Source organism: Hyperolius riggenbachi, chromosome 3 (genome assembly GCF_040937935.1).
Source record: "Hyperolius riggenbachi isolate aHypRig1 chromosome 3, aHypRig1.pri, whole genome shotgun sequence".
NCBI lineage: Eukaryota > Metazoa > Chordata > Amphibia > Anura > Hyperoliidae > Hyperolius > Hyperolius riggenbachi.
Window position 1 is genome coordinate 225,969,219 of NC_090648.1, and position 17,709 is coordinate 225,986,927.

The window sequence follows — 17,709 nt, forward strand, 5'->3', positions numbered from 1 at the left end:
ACCGTGCTTACCATAGCATCACATATATTTCAGTCGCAGGCTAAGGATCCTCCAGCAGGGTAATGATCCCATTTATACACCCACAAATGGTGATAAACAAAAAATGTAAAAATTGGGCTCTCAAACCTGACACAGCTGGAGCATTTTGCTCAGAAAGAGTGGACCAAACCAACTGCTGACAGGTGCAGGTATCTCATTTGGAGCTACAGGAATAGTTTTTTTTTCTATATTATAACTCATCATTTTTGCATATTATGTCTCAAGGTAGTACAGAGACATTTGAAGGATATCTTTTTGTGGACGGGTAGCAACACATCTGTCCACATCAGTGTATGCTTATATATTAATATTTGCTATTCGGGTAAAACATACTTAATTGAAATCTGTCTCAGGGCAACATATCAAATGTATCAGATGTTGAAACGGCAAAATATTGTTTTATGAAAAATATGTTAATTTTGAACTTCATGTGTGCAACACATTTCAAAAAAGTTGGGCTAGGGCATGTTTACCGCTCTGATGCACCACCTCTTCTTTCAGCAAAGCTATGTAAATGTTTCAAAACCACTTTCATAATTAAATTAAAATGTTGCCCCATAACATGATAAATGTTTTCAATGGTGACAGATCTGGACAGGAAGATTAGTTTAACACCTTATTTTTACTATGGGGCCATGCTTTTGTAATACATGCAGTATGTGATTTGGCCCATCTTACTGAAATAACCAAGTCCTTCTGTATAACTCATATCCTCTGGATGACAGCATACATTGCACTATAATCTGTATTGTCCAGAATTATTGGTCCCTTTCTACACATGACAAGTACCCATGTTACATACACTAATGGACCTCATGTGTAACAATTCAGAGTCTGTGATTTACAAAAATAATTTCATATTTTGATTTGCTTAATAATAGAAGTTTTCTACTTCAACTTAGTGGATTTAAAATGAGCTAAGGCCAGTGCAGTATTTCTGGATCACGTTTATATATAATTGTCTCTTTGAATGGAAGAGATTTAGCTTGCATTTGTGGATGTAGTAATGAACTGTTTATACAGACAATAGTTTTCAGAATTACATTCAGGGCTGGTGCACACCAAGAGCGCTTCTGAGCGCTTTTTAAAAGGCTTGTGCTTCAAACAGCGATTGGCTAATGTATTTGAATGGGATGGAGCACACCAAAGCCATGTGCTTTTTTCTCAAACGCAAATGCAGGTCCTGCAGCATTTTTGCTGATTTCAAGAGGCGATTCAGCCTCAATGTTAAGTATAGGAAAGTGGAAAATCGCTCTGAAAAGCGCTAGATCAGAGCGATTTTTCAAGCCTTTTTGTTACAGAAGCTATTCAGTTCCAGCTCTACTGTAACAAAATATAAAAAACGCTACACCAAAACACTCCACAAATCGCAAGGCATGCTTAGAAAGTTGCTAGGCACATGCTTAGAATCGCCTTAAAAATCACTTTAAAAAGCGCTGTGTTTGCTTTTTTGCTAGTGATTTTTGGTGTGCACTGGCCCTCAGTGGTGTTGCTCCGAGATCAAAACAATCAAATATATATTTTACCCTTGTCCCTATTGTACAGAGGTTTATCTGTATTCTCTGAATCTTTTAATAATCTTTTAATACATTTTTTGTAATGTAGAAGATGAAATCTCCATATTCTTTGCAATTTTACAATGAAGAATGTTTATTGTAAATTGTTTCTCCACTATTTGCTTACCCATTGTTTAAAAGAAATCAGCAATCAGAAACCTTTATTTCGCCAAGCATGACATGAATCCATGCCAGGAATTGATTTTGGCACAATACAATGGCTCAAGAAGAAGAAGAAGACATAGATAGAAAACAAACAAACTAGCAGATATCATCAGTTACATTATACCTCAGTTACATTTTACATCACAGTCCCAGTATGTAAAATGTAACTGAGGTATAATGTAACTGATGATATCTGCTAGTTTGTTTTCTATCAATGTCTTCTTCTTCTTGAGCCATTGTATTGTGCCAAAATCAATTCCGGGCATGGATTCATGTCATGTAACAGAGTGGTGTACCCCTTCCCATATTTACACAAGCAAGGACAGTCATGCTCATCCGACTGGGACTTGGATTTGATGACCCTTTTCTAACTTGTTTTATAATTGTGTTGCTAACCTGAAATTTAAAATTAACATATAATTTTCATAAGACAAAATTCCAGTGTGAGTTCAGTCTTTGCTGCGAGTTCTTACTTTCTGTTCTGGTGGCCCTGGTCCTGCAAACACATAAAGAGACTGCTGAGAATCATTAAGGCACTTATATATACTGTACATACAACAGTGTATATAAACAAACTCTTCCAAAATACAGCAGAAAGCTTCCGATTGTACAGCTCTGACATGCATAACATTTTATTGATTTGAATTTTCTAAGCAAAGAAATGTATGATCTCTATAAACATTTAGCCACTTTTAGTTTTTACTAGCGTTAAAGGAGTTCTTTCGCGAAACAAGTAGGCAGTTAAAAAATGTGACAGATGACAGGTTTTGGGCCAGTCCATCTTTTTAAGGGGGATTCTCAGGGCTTTCTTTGTTTTCAACAGCATTTCCTGAACAACAGTTGCAAAATATAACTGACATAATAGTGTGCAAGTGATTAGGGAGGCCGGCTGGTATCTTGCTATTTTGGCAGTTAAACTACTGTTCAGGAAATGCTGTTGAAAACAAAGAAAGCCCTGAGAATCCCCCTTAAAAAGATGGGACTGGCCCAAAACCTGTCATCTGTCACATTTTCTAACTGTATACTTTTTTCGCGAAAAGATCCCCTTTAAGTTATTATGCAGGAGAACAGAGGCGCCAAAAGGATAAAAGGAAGCTAAATGAGCTTAAAAACCAAATTCTTGGTAAATAGAGGAGGTAGTGGTGGACTTACCTCCTCCAAGTAGACACACAACGACTGTAGTAAACACAGTCAATATATTTTATTTATGAACTCCAAATATGCAACGCGTTTCGCAGGTTTGATCCCGCTTCATCAGGCAATAACAACGGAGCAATAGCATATGTGGTCAGTAGAAGAGCCAGGCAGACAGAGGTGCCTGGCTCTTCTACTGACCACATATGCTATTGCTCCGTTGTTATTGCCTGATGAAGCGGGATCAAAACTGCGAAACGCGTTGCATATTTGGAGTTCATAAATAAAATATATTGACTGTGTTTACTACAGTCGTTGTGTGTCTATTTGGAGGAGGTAAGTCCACCACTACCTCCTCTATTTACCAAGAATTTGGTTTTTAAGCTCATTTAGCTTCCTTTTATCCTTTTGGCGCCTCTGTTCTCCTGCATAATATTGAGTCCACCCTGGGTGGAGGGTTGAACCCCCTTTTTCTCATCTACAGAGAGCGACTTCTTATTCCTGAATGGGGTCAGGAAAATCTCCCCACCTGCCTTTACAGTGGTTGCCTAATGGTAACCCTGGTTTGTGAGTATTAATATTTACTCTATCTAGTAACCATTTACCAGTACATATTACACTATTGGGGCTCTTGGTGTTCCTTGTTTTTATAGCATTAAGTTATGTCAGCTTTGCATTTGATGAGCACAGTGCTGTTTTTCCCTGGGGACCTAAATAATACATATCAGGAATACCCCTCTGGTGCTTTCATTATATTTACCTGCCTGCTGTCTTGATCATGGTACTCCTGAGGTCTTCACATCAGCCTTCTCATCTCCATTGAGTCCCACACTGATCATCATGGTCATGAATGTGAACATCATGCCAGGATTGAGGGGAGATGAAGTAGGAGGCTGCCATGGAGCACACAGCAGCACCATCATCGAGACTCAGTCATTAGCTAAGGTAAATATAATAATTAAATCTGAAATAAAGAAAAGCGGACTCCGGCACTCCAGTGCAGAGGTAGTTTATTCAAGCACAGTGCGTAAGAACAACAGGTTACAGAATGCCTGTGTATAGTATGCCTGAATATAATAATTAATGCCACTCACTGACCTCCGCGAGGAGGGGGTTGAGGTTTGGAATCAATAAAATTATAGACCCATAATAAGGGGGGAATACATACTTAGTGGGAAGGGAGGCACTATAAATTAACTGTATTGTAGAGGAGGAGGCACTTAACAGTTAAACTTTAATTTGCATGTATTACTGGGGGTTGTGGGGGGGGTCAAAGTATAGTGGCAGTGTAAATTGGAGGTGCAATAATAGGGGGCACAATAAGGAAATAACTATATAGGGGCCACCATATATAAGGTAATTTTTTAGGATGTCATTATAACAGGAGCCACTATGGTAGGAGTACTTAAGAGATATTGATACTGTCCTGCCTCCTCCAACCCTATCCCATCTGCTTACCCCTGCCATGCCCCTCCTGAGCTGTCCAGAGCCCATTTATACCCCCTAGTGATGTCATTGAGTGTCCTCTGCAAGTGGGCAGATGTCAGGCAGGTGGGCAGGGTGGAGGGGTATGCAGATTCTCATCTGACTATGGGTACTTGTTTGTTTGTAGGAGCAGCCAATGCCTAATAGAATACAGTCTTACTATATGCAGGCTTGCTGCCAGATAGTGATTTAGCAACTCACTAAAGGGTCACTCTAAAATTACTGAATTTTGTTATCCTAACCGTTAAGGTTATATGGGCATCTGGAGGTGTTGTGCGAACAGCGGGACTTCAGCTTTGTTCACATTATTAATCGCCAGCACTATTGCAATCGCTGAGCGATTTATAGGGCTATTTTTGAAGTGCTTTTCCAAGTGCTTTCTGAGCAATTTTCACTTAGAAAAGCATTTTATAAACACTTTTATAAGCGCTTTTGTGCAGCGATGATTTTTTTCACTTGCTGACGTCAGTCAGGAATTGAACTCTTTGAACCGGAAATGAATAAATACAATGTATTTATTCATAAAAGCGCTGGGGAAATCACAATTTAAAGCGATTTTTCAAGCGCTTTGTGATTTCCCTATCCTTTCTATTGAATCGCAAACGCTCAGAAAATGGTGCAGGAGCCGCGTTTGCAATTGGATAGAAAGCTCATCGCTTATTTGAGAACACTCACATAAGCGACCATTGCACTAGCACTTTTAAGGCAGTTTTTAAAATCGCCAGCGCTAAAAAAAGAGCGAAATCGCTCTTAGTGTGAACAAGCCCTAAGTGGTATGTAAGAGGTGCCCGTCAGACCAATTTAACATGTGGAAAGGGTTCTGAGAATATGTGGTGAAATCTTGTCGTACTACCTCAACTAGAACGCCCAAGGTATGCAAGCCTGCAATGGCTGCAAATGGAGGATTCTTTGAGAAAAGGGAAGTCTAAAGGACACAATCATTATTTCAATTAAAGATCATTATTACTATTTTTATCAGTGACCTATTCAAATTCATCTTATGTATGTTGTCATGAAAAAAGAACTTTTTTATATGAATTCTAACTAGCGTACTTCCCATTTGAGTTTGGCACAGTAGTAGGCAACACTTTTTGTAAAGCATTCCTAAAAAAAATATGGCTTATAGATACTTCCAAAATTAACCGTTTAATTTACTCATCATTAGAAATTGTGCAACAGGAGTGGGAGCATCCAAAAGTAAGCAGGAAAATCTCAGTAGTGTGCAAAATAGAAACAATAATTGTGGTGGGCGGATCTTGTGGCAGGAGAACCCGATAAAAACAATAAGCCAGACTATTCACCTAGTACAAACTCTGAAACATTAAATATGCATAGACTCATTTGTATTCAGTCTGGAGATCAATGGTTCTACAATTCTAAGGATGCAACATTTGAATATTGCAGTGATACCAAACCTATAAACATACATCATGACAAGAGGAGTAAAAACTTGCTGTAACATGTCACAGTCTAGCATGGATGGAGCTCACTAAAAAGCAGAGGTATTATCTATTTAAATATTAGGTAATTTACCTTTAAAATGATATCAGTGCCTAACCCCCCTCCTCATGTAAATTGAAGGGCATGCAGCAAACAACCTGCTCTGTTTTGCTATCAACAGGGTTTGAAATTCCCTTAAGAACTGATATTTAAATACTTTGCAGAAGGAGCTAAATTACTCTTCATGCATTATGAGAGCTGTTAAAAAAGCATGAATTGCTGCATTACTGTTCATTACACCACAATTAAAAAGTGGCGAGGTTGGAATTTTGAAAAAAAACAGAGGCCTAAAGTACACATCTCTTGAGTGGTTTCTAAGATCAACGCCCTTCCCACAACAATTATATATTTTAATTGCATACAAACAAAATATAAATTGTATAAGGCTGTAGCAGCCTCAGCCCTCCCAGCTTTGCATCTGCTATTTTATCTGGTGACACTTATCATAACATTCTGTGTATGGAACAGACAGTCAGTACAGCCTGTGCTGGTATAGCTCACAGAAACCGTGCATTAGACAGCAGAGGCTGCCATGATCTTGTGTAGCCTTTTCTGTTGGAATTATTGACTACAATCAGTAATCAGTTATGAAAGGTTGGCAGTACATGAAGGTCCAGTGGGGTAACATTCAAGGAATATGTTATAGGCAGCAGTTCTAAATTGTCCTTGAATGATAATGAAAATGGAATACAAGATGTATTTTCTTCTTTAAAATGGACCTCGTTTAGAAAAACTGTAGGAGAGATGTCCAATACTCAAAAGATGCCACACAAAGGGCTGTAGCTTGTGGGTCATGTTCATACACAGACTCTGTATAAATTTGTTTTTTAATATGTTTTATATAAAGTTTCATAATGATACAAGAGTACAGTCATTGATGTGTTTAAATGTCAGGGCTTCAAAAGTATTATGGCTTCATATCTTATCAAAATATACAACATCAAGTATTGTGATACAAACATCTTATCTATTGCAGTAACTGCTACAAATACATAATATAAAACTACAGCTTTAACAACAAGAAAGATAAAGGTAGAACCCCAATACTAAAACTAACTTGTGCTCTCTCTATTAACCACTTGACTACCAGGGGATTTTCCCCATACCTGTGTTGCGTGGGCTCTTCAGCCCACAGCACAGATCGTGTTTCCAGCATGGCGATCAGACTTCCCCCCTTTTTTCCCCACTAGGGGGATGTCCTGCTGATTGCCGCCGGCTGTTTGGGTTTTGTGGGGGGCTCCTCAAAGCCCCCCTCCGCAGTGCTATTCTGCGCCCCCCGCCCCTTCCCTCCCTCCCCTCCTTGCTGTGGGCGGCACAGGATGGCGATCCATCCTGCGCCGCCTCTAATAGGCTTTAGCGCAGCAGCGACGTATTGATGTAAAGACCGGGGATTTCTTCTCCGCGTGTTTACAATTAGCCTGCGAGCCGCGATCGGAGGCTCGCAGGCTGTTCACGGAGACACCCTCCGTGAACTGACATGGAACGGCCGCTCGAAAAAGCAGCCATTTCCATGGAAACACCACTTCGACCTGCCGACGCCTATCGGCGTTAGGCAATTGTTAAGTGGTTAAAGAGAACCAGAGACGAAGCACCCTCATGTATTTTATTACATTTATCAGTGGGAACATGACAGTAAACACCTACCCTGCTTTTAGTTTTATTCTTCTCAGTCTAATCTATCTGTTATCAACTGTGATAAGAATCCACCGACTGATTCAGTCTAGGTTTGACCTGGAATCATTATAGCTGAGTCACTCTTCTGTGGAGTCTTTTCAAGCCCAAGCCTGCCACCTCCTGGCTCAGATTTCCTTACTCAGAGCTGTTGACATGAGAGGGGCTGCTGCTGCCGAGAAAGAAGCTCTGAAACAGACAAGTGTATCTGTGTGCACTGTGCAGCCAATCATTATCTACTGTATGCAGTTTCATTTGTATGAGAAACACTTCCTACAGGCAGCCACACAGCATGCCAGAATAATAGTTGAAAGCAGACAGATGAAAGGCTGCAGCAGCCCTGCTTGTCAATAGTCTCATATAGCCTAGACAGCACACCCAGAACAACTCATAACCCGGAAGCAGAACAGGTATGAGCCGGCGGCCATATTGGATATTTCCTGGAGCAATAATGGATAAAAAACACTCAAAAAGGCACACCAGAGTGGCGAAATTATCAGGTAGAGCATTTATTCTTTACAAGCTATCAACTGATATGTTTATTTTGTGTGAATCGTTCATCTCTGGTTCCCTTTAAAGGCCAGGATCATGTTATCTTTAGGGCTGAGCTCTCGGATTCCGAATTTCGAGTTTGCCATCGGAATTTTGCAGTTCCGAGTAAGCACTCGAAATTCGAAAATTCTGCAATTCCGAGTACCAAATTCGTGTTTACATTGAAGTCAATTGTGCTAAATTCCGTGGTGAATTGTGAAGCCCCCTTACATGCTATCATTACCAAATTTGGCATGTATATTAAGCAGATGAGTAGGAACATGGTAAAAAAAAAATTTGTGAAAAGACCTTATAGTTTTTGAAATAAACGATTTTAAAGTTTCATAGGAAAAATGATTTTTAAACTGTATAAAATGACACTGCTGCAGTACAGGTTACTGCATTCCGAGTTCTGTATACATATTGTATACATTTCATGAAAACAGACAGCGTGGGGTCCCCCCTCCCAAGCCTCCTTAACCCCTTGTCCCCCATGCAGGCTGGGATAGCCAGAATGCGGAGTCCTGGCCACGTGGGGCTTCGCACCCTGAGCTATACCAGCCCGCATGGTCCATGGTATGGGGGGGGGGCTCTGGAGGAGAGGGGCGGCCAACCTCCCCCTCTCCCCCAGAGCCCTTGTCCAATCCATGGACAAGAGGCTCTTCCCCACCTCCGGTGCCCCAGGAGGAGGTGGGGGCCGCCGACGTCCTGGGGGGGTTCATGGTGCCATCCGGGGTTCCCCTTTAACAAGTGTCAGTGCAGAATACCAGACCAGCGGCACACAGAGCTATCGCTCTCGGTAAGCCCTAATCCCCTGGACCCAAATTTTTCTTTACCATGTTCCTACTCATCTGCTTAACATACATGCCAAATTTGGTGATGATAGCATGTACGGGGGCTTTACAATTAACCGCAGAAGTTAACACTATTTAATTCAATAGAAATGTACTCGGAACACGAAAATTCGGAACACGAAACTCGGTTTTCGCATGCGGTACACGAAATTTCAACGAAATCGGAATTCAGCTGTTCCGATCAGCCCTAGTTATCTTGCCAAATGTTGATCAAATTAAATTATATAAGGTCCTCTCAAAAACTGTTTGGTGATATTTAAAGACTATTCCGTTAAGAAGTCCAGTATAAAGAGCTTAATGTAATAATGGGCTCAATACAAGCTTTGCAACCCCTAGGTAGATATACCAGCTTTTCAAATGGCATAGTAATATTTTGCAATATTACCCAGTCTCAAAGTAGGTGCACCAGTGGCTCACCATTTAAATAAGTATTTTGGGACGAAAAAAGTAATTTCTGTAAAACTCTGTTCATGAAACTACTTCAGAAGAGGCAAATCTTGAGAAACCTGACTCTACACTAAATTGCATATTTCTTACCATGCCTCAGAACTGTGCTTTTAAGTGCTTCTATACCATGCCATGCTGCTTTATTTATTAATCCCCCCCGCTGCTGATTATTTACAGATATGTTCCCATTGCCCAAGAGTTGTTGCTAAGGTAACACAAATTTGTGGGCCAATTTTAATTTTTCACAAGTATTTTATGCTTACTTGGGACCCAAGCTTTTTGAAGGACTTAAAGCCAATGTGATGAAGGAGATAATAGTTGGATTTCTGGAGGTGACTGATGCTGTCTGGTTTGAATTATCAGACAGTACCAGATAGCTGTTCAGACAGTAAAGGGCAGGTCACAGACTGAACTCTGTGGGAAGATTGCAGCTTCTCTGGGACTTCCATGAAGCTAAGTGGCTTTAAGATGAACATTGTTGGTCCTGGGGAGAAAAAATGAGGGATAGCAATACAAATGTAATTGGGTATTCTGAAGGTGCCCATACATTACTCAATTTTCCTGTATGATCAACCATTCGATTTGATCATTTTATCGGATCAGGGAAAGTCCGTACTGCTTGATCAATGGAAATTGGACAATATCTGGTCTAATCAACCAATTTACTTGATTGGGCAGGATGGAAAATATAGGTTGATTATAAAGGAATCCAATATTGTTTACAAAATCGATTTTTTTTTTTCCGAGTAAGAACACACAACATTGTTCAGATTGATTAGTGAAGGAGAATCACATACGATCTCACATGTAGTGCGTGGGCCACTAGTCAATCGACTTTTGATCAGTCACACTGTAGTTTATTGCCCAATTATGCTGGTTGCTTAATCAATGGAAGATCGAGTAATGTATGGATAACTTAAAGGGGTTCTGTGGAGTGCTGAAATAAGCAAAAACTGACACTTACCTGGGGCTTCTATCAGCCCCATGTAGCTGTCATGTCTCGCGCCGTCCTCCGATCACTCGTTCCCCGCCGCCGGTCCCGGTCTAATTACGCATCTAGCGTGGCCGTGGCCACATGTGCTCGATCCCACTTGCGTCTCCGGGAGCTTACTGCTACAGGCGCAGTACAAAAAAACCTTGTACTGCACCTGCGCAGTAAGCTCCCGGGCACGCAAGTGGGAGGGCACACTATTCGTCTGGTTAGAGGAATAATTGACCAGTGTCGGCGGCGGGGAATGGGTGATCGGAGGAAGACGGCACGGGACATGACAGCTACAGGGGGCTGATAGAAGCCCCAAGTAAGTGTCAGTTTTTTTTTATTTCAGCACTCCACAGAGCCCCTTTAAATCTTCTTCATGCTGCAGGAAGTGTTTTATTTTTCGCAATCCCGGGGCCATATGCAATGAGCTAACAGTTGCAGGAAGTCAATAATGGTAATGGAAGGTTTTTTAGTGAGGAAACAAAGATGAGGTGTAAGTTTTAGTGGGAAAACATTTTGGACAGTGGCTAGATGTACACAATAGTATATACTGCATAAGCGTACATTTTAGTATCTTCTGATTTTTCATCTAACATACTATATTGTTTAGTTTTCAATGTGCAGCTGCATGTGTGTTTACATTACATAGCTGAAAGGTATAAAGAATCAGCAATGCTAATCCTGAGGTATTACTCAGTGCATAGAACATGTTTGTTAACTGTACACTGTTCCTGCCAAGAATAGCCAACCATTCAACCTAAATCTATGCACATCATTTTTACCGCACTAACAGAGGGTGCCGGATCTACTTGGCTGCATAATAGGAGTAAAAAAAATGTTCTCCCATTTTTATCTCAAACAGTTTTCTTTTAATTTCTTTGTACATGGTAAATATAGAACTGAGAACAAGGGCAAAAATAAACTGAACATCATGCTTCACTCTCATTTCCTGAGACTTCATAGAGTGCACAGTGTACATCGGATCCAGCGCCCGCAGATAAATGCTGGCAAACCATCAATCTGGACACGCTAATTCTTTTTGTTGCTTTAGAAAAGAACAATGGAAAAAATGAATGACTAAAACTGTTAAGTGAGGGCATAGTTTAAGTAGCAATAGCTTTTGATATTCTGCATTAATGTTTTATTTTACAACATATAAAAGCACTGTAGTATGTGACAGCTCATAGTAATTTATGATCTTAACAGAAACCGTTGGACTTTGTGTACAAATATCACGCCTTTGTGTTCACTTCTAACATCCAATCACCTGCACATGAATTAAAGATAAAAAACCTTCCTTACATGATTAAATGTTTGAAGAGAACACGGGTCCATTTCCACTCTCTACTGCTTTTAGTAAGTCATTCTTTTTGATAAAATTGAAATGCGTATTGAGTTAAGGGTGTTATGATTAAAGACAAACTAGTTAGTGATATGAATTCAGAACATCAGTCTCTGCTCTGGAAACATGCAGATGGGATAAAGGCAGAATTTATACAGATTAAAACATGTTCTAATTAAAGTGGAATTAAACACAAAATAAAAACCACAGTAAAATAAAAAAAAATCTTCCTAAAAAATATGTATAATCCATTGTACAGGCAAAATTAGATGTTTCATTTTCACTACTGATTAGCTGGGAATGTGTGCTGTGCATTCTGGGACAGCAGCTTCCTCCGTGAGTTTTTATTTATGATCTGCAGCTTGCTCTGTCTCTGGCATCAAGACAAACTTTCTGATTGATGCCAGAGACAGTGCAAGCTGCAGATCATAAATTATAACTCTTTGAAATCTCTTAGGCTGCAGGTATTTAAGAAAAAAAAATGTCCCAGAATGCTCAGTGCCCATTCTCGACTTAGGTTATTATCAGTAGTGAGAAGGAAAGCTAGAAGGTAGGCTGAAACCATGCTATATTTATCCTTAAAAATAGATTATATATATACATTTTTACAAGCACTTTTATGATTTTTTTTTGAGTTTAATCCCACTTTAAGGCTTCCATTCAAAAGAACAAGTACATTCTACTCTCTAAGTGACAGCCCCGCTTTACATTTAAACATTAGTGTAGGTGCAAATGTTAAATCCTCAGATGTTCGCTGCCCACATTAATCTACTCAAGAAACAGCTCCAGTAAACATTTTTATTTTAGCATTATATAGTGTGAAAAAGCACCTTTTTTTGAGTTTTGTCACTGTCTGTGCCATGGCTGGCAGTGGTAAATCTTTTGGATATGGACAGAGACCGCAACAAACATTTCCTGTCACCAGGACAAGCAGGGATCTCATTACAGCCACTGAAGTCCCAGGGACCAGAAGTGACAGGAAATTACCCCAGATAGGGCACGGATATTCCCCAAAAACTTACTAGTAAGTATTACTCTACAGCTAAGAATGGATTTAGCTGAAATTTAAACTCTAACTTAATTATATCCCATTTTACTGCATACTAAAAGTAATGATAGTATAATTTATGCTACTCAACACTAGCTGACCTTAGTAGATGTAGACCATGCCTATTCTACTGAATGGGATCCACTGCAGAAGAAGAGGTGCTCAAGTTGGCCAAATGCAGAAGCAGTGTCTCAAAGGGCAGCCAGTCATATGAAGGGGGAAATCAGGGCCTGTCTTGCCAGTTATCATATACTTTGGAAACCTTTGTAGATGTTCTAGGTATAAACCAATAGTGAACAGAAATAAAATGTTCCTGTATGGTTATGCCATAGTAAGCACATGCTTAAATCAAGATCCACTCCAGTATTGGCGGCATTAGTGCCCTGGAGATGTTACCACAGCCAAAACATGAGTATTTAACGTGACCCTCTAGTTTATCCACTATTACGTTCTGAAGCAGACTTGTTGATAACAAGACAGTAGACAGTTAGTGTAAGAAAGAGCATCTGTTCTTTGATTGAATACATCTGTTTCAGGATATAACCATGGATTCATGTGCATGGGTTCACCACAGGGTCACTTTAAGAAAAAGATCTCCACTATTGTAGGATTATTAGAAAAAAGTTGTGAAAAGCCTAAAGTAGAAATTTTCCTTTTGAAATGATGTTTCATCTGTGTATAATAAATGTTTTTATGTAGGTTATATAAATCTGCTAGGTCATAGAGTTCTCCAGCTAACAGAGTGTACACTCTTTGTGGTGTTTGGCTTGTGTCTGAGTCAGTGCAGACACCATGATCGGTGGGGTAACACAGGCACATGCTGGATCCGCAGATTTCCTGCACAATTACTATATTGTTTGTTTATGTTTATGACCTGACTCGTTCAATTAAAAGTCAGAAACTACCTGATTGGTAGTCAGATGCTGAAGCAGAACTAATGTCAAACAAAGCAGACCAGCATTTTGGCAATATCATAATATTAACAAAGCTTAAAGCTCTACCTTTTGAAAGGAAACTGTTTTGAACATTTTAATCAACTATGGGTATCCTGAGCTGGAGCATATTAGAGAACCCTCAGGAACATTCACTCTTTGACTTATTAAAACATGTTCTCCTACTAGGTGGCAAATGGTTGCAGTCTTCATTTGGGTCAAATCACAATCCAGCAAGGATTGCTGAAAAGGTAGCAAATTGCCATTTTTACTATTGCAGTCGGGTACATACACCCACACTGATAATCATATAATACAAATCCAGTCTGTCCTGGTTTATTAACAAAAAAAGGTTCTTGATGTAGGTGCGTGCATGTGATTGGAATAGTAAAAATCATAATTCCCTACCCTTCTAACCTTTGTTATTGTTAAATGTGAGCCAAAGGGAGTTGTTCTCCTTAAAGTTGTTGGCTCTCAGCCGGCTGATATGAGTCACATGATGTTTAAAACATGACTGACCAATGAGAAAGTGGGAGAATAACCTGTCCCCTGATGTAAAGAATAAATGTGATTGGTGGCCAGGAGTTTACTGGGGGACAGCCTTTTTAGTGGATGGGCATTGAGCACCACTCTCTCAAGATGCACTTAAATAGTAATGTTGCTGGAAAATGCCAAATGACCTTGACGTGTGGTTGCTTGCTGATCAATCAGACAAGAATCACTGTATCTAAAGGGAGCTGTGTTATCACATAGTTCTCCCCATACTGCATTTGAAGTTACCTTGAAGTTAATATCTTAATCATGTCTATGGACACAATCTTTAAACAGAGTCCTTTTAAAAGGTAAGAGTAAACGATAATTACATAGGTCCTCCTAAAAGCTGATCTGCTTACCTTCTCTGACTTTAGTTTTACTTTAAAATGAGTCTTTTGTATGACTGTTTTGTTATGTGTGTTTGTTTGGCTGTTCATGACCATCTTGCTGGACAGTAGTTTGGTTAATAACTCCTCTGGTCAATCTGAGAGGAGACTGTCATTTTTTATTTGTTATTGGGTGCTGCAATGTTAACATCTCTCTCTCCCATCCCATCTCTCATTCCATGTCCTCCTCTCTGTCTTGCTGTATTTCCTTTTTTTTGTTTTTCTTTCTCTACCAACTCTAACTTTGACCCTGACCCATATATCCCCCACTCACCCTCAATGTCCTTTTCTTCCTTCTCGATATCTCTTTCTCTCCTCTCTGCTCATATTGCATGTCGATACGTCTTAGACACTCAGATGTTCGGAGTTTTGGCTCTTTGTGTAAGTCTTTGCATGCATCCAGCAATCAGCGGCAAGCTCTGTCTGTATGTCTGTCTTCCTCCTTGACCTGTCTTGTGACTTTTCCTTCTCAGAGGTCAGTGGAGTAATACGTGGACGTCTGTTTTTTTCTGTTCTTTATCCTCCCCTCAAAGGCAGCAAACATTCAGTGGAAAATGTTACCTAGTTGCACATTTCAAAACCAGATCTCCAGGAAGAGATACTCCACTCACATGAATGCCTGATATAGTGGCTCTCAGTAACTATATTCTGCAGGCTTTGTTTGAGCATTTCCATGTGTGAAGACTTGGGATAAATTCCAGTCTCCTTATTTTCCTAGATATAGCTGAGAACATCCTCAAAGCATGTCTGTTGTAGGTACAATTGATGAGCATAATGTATGTCATATATTTCATAGAAAACCTCATTGCTCCAGATATATGCTAATATGTAAGTTACTTGGATGAAATCTATGTTTTTTGTTGAACTATATTAATGGCCTGTGTATATCACATTTGCTGCCATCTCCATCCCCCTTTTCATTTCTTTTTATACGCTCGCTCACAGTTACTAAACGGTGGTAGGTGTTAAACAACATGATGAAATTTATATTTCCCTTATCAAAATATTAGGATGGATCCTGACACATAGCTAGTGCTGGAAAGGGCATAGTTTTCGGTCAGTGTAACATTCAGAGATTAAGGCAGGGAATACACTTGACCATTTTTGTGCATGTTTTCTGCAAAAAAACCTGATTTTAACTGAGAACTCATGTTAATCAATGGGCTAGTTTACACTTCATGCGTTTTTTGCACGCAGAAAAAAAAAACTCACGTCCTGCAGGATAATTCTGCACAATTTGTCAGCTTTCTCTATCCATTACATTAGCTGCTGTGCAAAAAACACGTGTGCTTTTCTGCATACAAGCACATATGGGGCTCGATTCACAAAGCCGTGATAATTGCTATCACGGCCGTGATAAGCTCATCGTGCGGGTTAGCACGCGTACAGGTATGCGTGTGTAATAGTAAAGGTTTGGGCACATTAACTTTCCCGTTCATGCGCTAACATATGGGTTAGCTCGTGAACGGGGAGAGTTGATGTGCGTAAACCTTTACTATTATGCGCGCAAACCTGTACATGTGCTGACCCACATGATGAGCTTATCACGGCTGTGATAGCATTTATCACAGCTTTGTGAGTCGAGCCCCTAGTGTGCAGAAAACGCATGCAAAAAAATGTGTGCAGAAAACTGAAAGACAAGTGTGTCCCCTGCCTAAAGGACTATGGCAACCTGGAGAGCTCAGCGTGGCACAACTCAGTGACTGATACGTTTCTCAGGGAGAAACTAAGGTAGTTGAACTGGAGAGAGCCTTCTGAAGTAGTGAAGTTGTTGCTTTTTATTCTCAATTTCATTCAGTTTTGGAGACCTGCTGAGGCTCAGTAGAGTGCTAGTTTTCTTAAACAGCTTCACAGACTAGATGATGAATATATGATAAGAAAAAACAGCTTCTATATTATACCAAAGTTTATTCATTATCAGATCACAACAATGTAAGAATAAGAGAAAAAGATACAAAGGGGTGTATGCAGTAAACAGCATTAAAGGACATTTGAGGTGAAAATAAACTGATGAGAAAAACAATTATATCTATTCTTCTCCTCCTAAAAATTACTTTTTTTAACTATAGTAATAAAATAGTTTTATTTTATATTTAAATCTAGTTTTTAAGTTTTTACTATTTCATTGTCTCTGCTCAATTACAACTTAAAGGGACCCTAAACACTGGGTAAAAAATGAAATATTGACTCACCTGGGGCTTTCTCCAGCCCAGTGTAGGCTGCAAGGTCCCACATTGTCCTCCTGGCTCCTTCCCCAGTCCCGGCTGGCGGCTTTGTAATCAGACCACTTTGGCCCGAAGTCGTCAGGTCTGCTTCCCTGCTCCTTAATTAGCAACCTCACGCCGGCCTGCTAACCGTCATCACGCTGTTATATCCAATATTAAACCGCGGCATGCGCAGGACTCTGACGCCGGGCGGCGTGATGATGCGTAGCCGGCTGTGGTGAGGACGCTAATGAAGGAAGCAGACCTGACGACTTCGTGCCGAAGTTGTCTAATCACGAAGTCACCAGCCTCGACCGGGAGAGGATCCAGGAGGAGGCCAGGGGACCTTGCGGCCTACGCTGGGCTGGAGGAAGCCCCAGGTAAGTCAATATTTGATTTTTTTATCCAGTGCTCAGGGTCCGTTTAATTGAAGTATGCCAAAACTCAAATCTATGAATTATTGACCCATTTTGTCTCTTTTTTACTTTCAGAAGCCATTTACAGACAGGAAAGTGTTTTATGGCTGTTATGGCTTTTATCAGTGATATGCCTGATGATTAACTCTTTCAGGCAAAGAAAAAAAAAAGGAACACAGCCTAGTTATTTGTGTGCTTGGCACTGTACATACACATGTCTATCTCATCATGTCACATGTCACTTCGGGTATCCTTTAAGCAAAATAACGTGCATAAAGTCTGGTCACATGATGAGCAGGATGCAATACATTACATGTAATGCATTCTGCTCTACTCATCGTGTGGAAAGACTTTACTCATGTAACTCTGCTTAACACCGTTTACTGCATACACCGCAATATTCCAATTACTGCAATGGTCTATACTAAGAAAAGTGAATGTGTAAATGCAGTCATCAGATGACAATGACAGCTAAGGTGTACAGTG

The 17,709-nt window shown here is 40.0% G+C and overlaps 1 protein-coding gene across 8 annotated transcripts in view; it reads left to right on the forward strand.

Annotated features, from left to right (window-relative positions):
- The window catches only part of SHANK3 (SH3 and multiple ankyrin repeat domains 3), a 597,458-nt gene that overhangs the window by 565,208 nt on the left and 14,541 nt on the right, over nt 1-17,709 (forward strand). For 4 of the 8 annotated variants that reach the window (XM_068275859.1, XM_068275860.1, XM_068275857.1 and 1 more), the window contains one exon: nt 14,953-15,078. The exons of 3 other annotated variants lie outside the window; for them this stretch is intronic. In XM_068275859.1, coding sequence (XP_068131960.1) covers nt 14,953-15,078 — 126 coding nt within the window. The remainder of the gene's footprint in view (nt 1-14,952; nt 15,079-17,709) is intronic. One more of the 8 variants, XM_068275863.1, reaches the window with a different exon arrangement.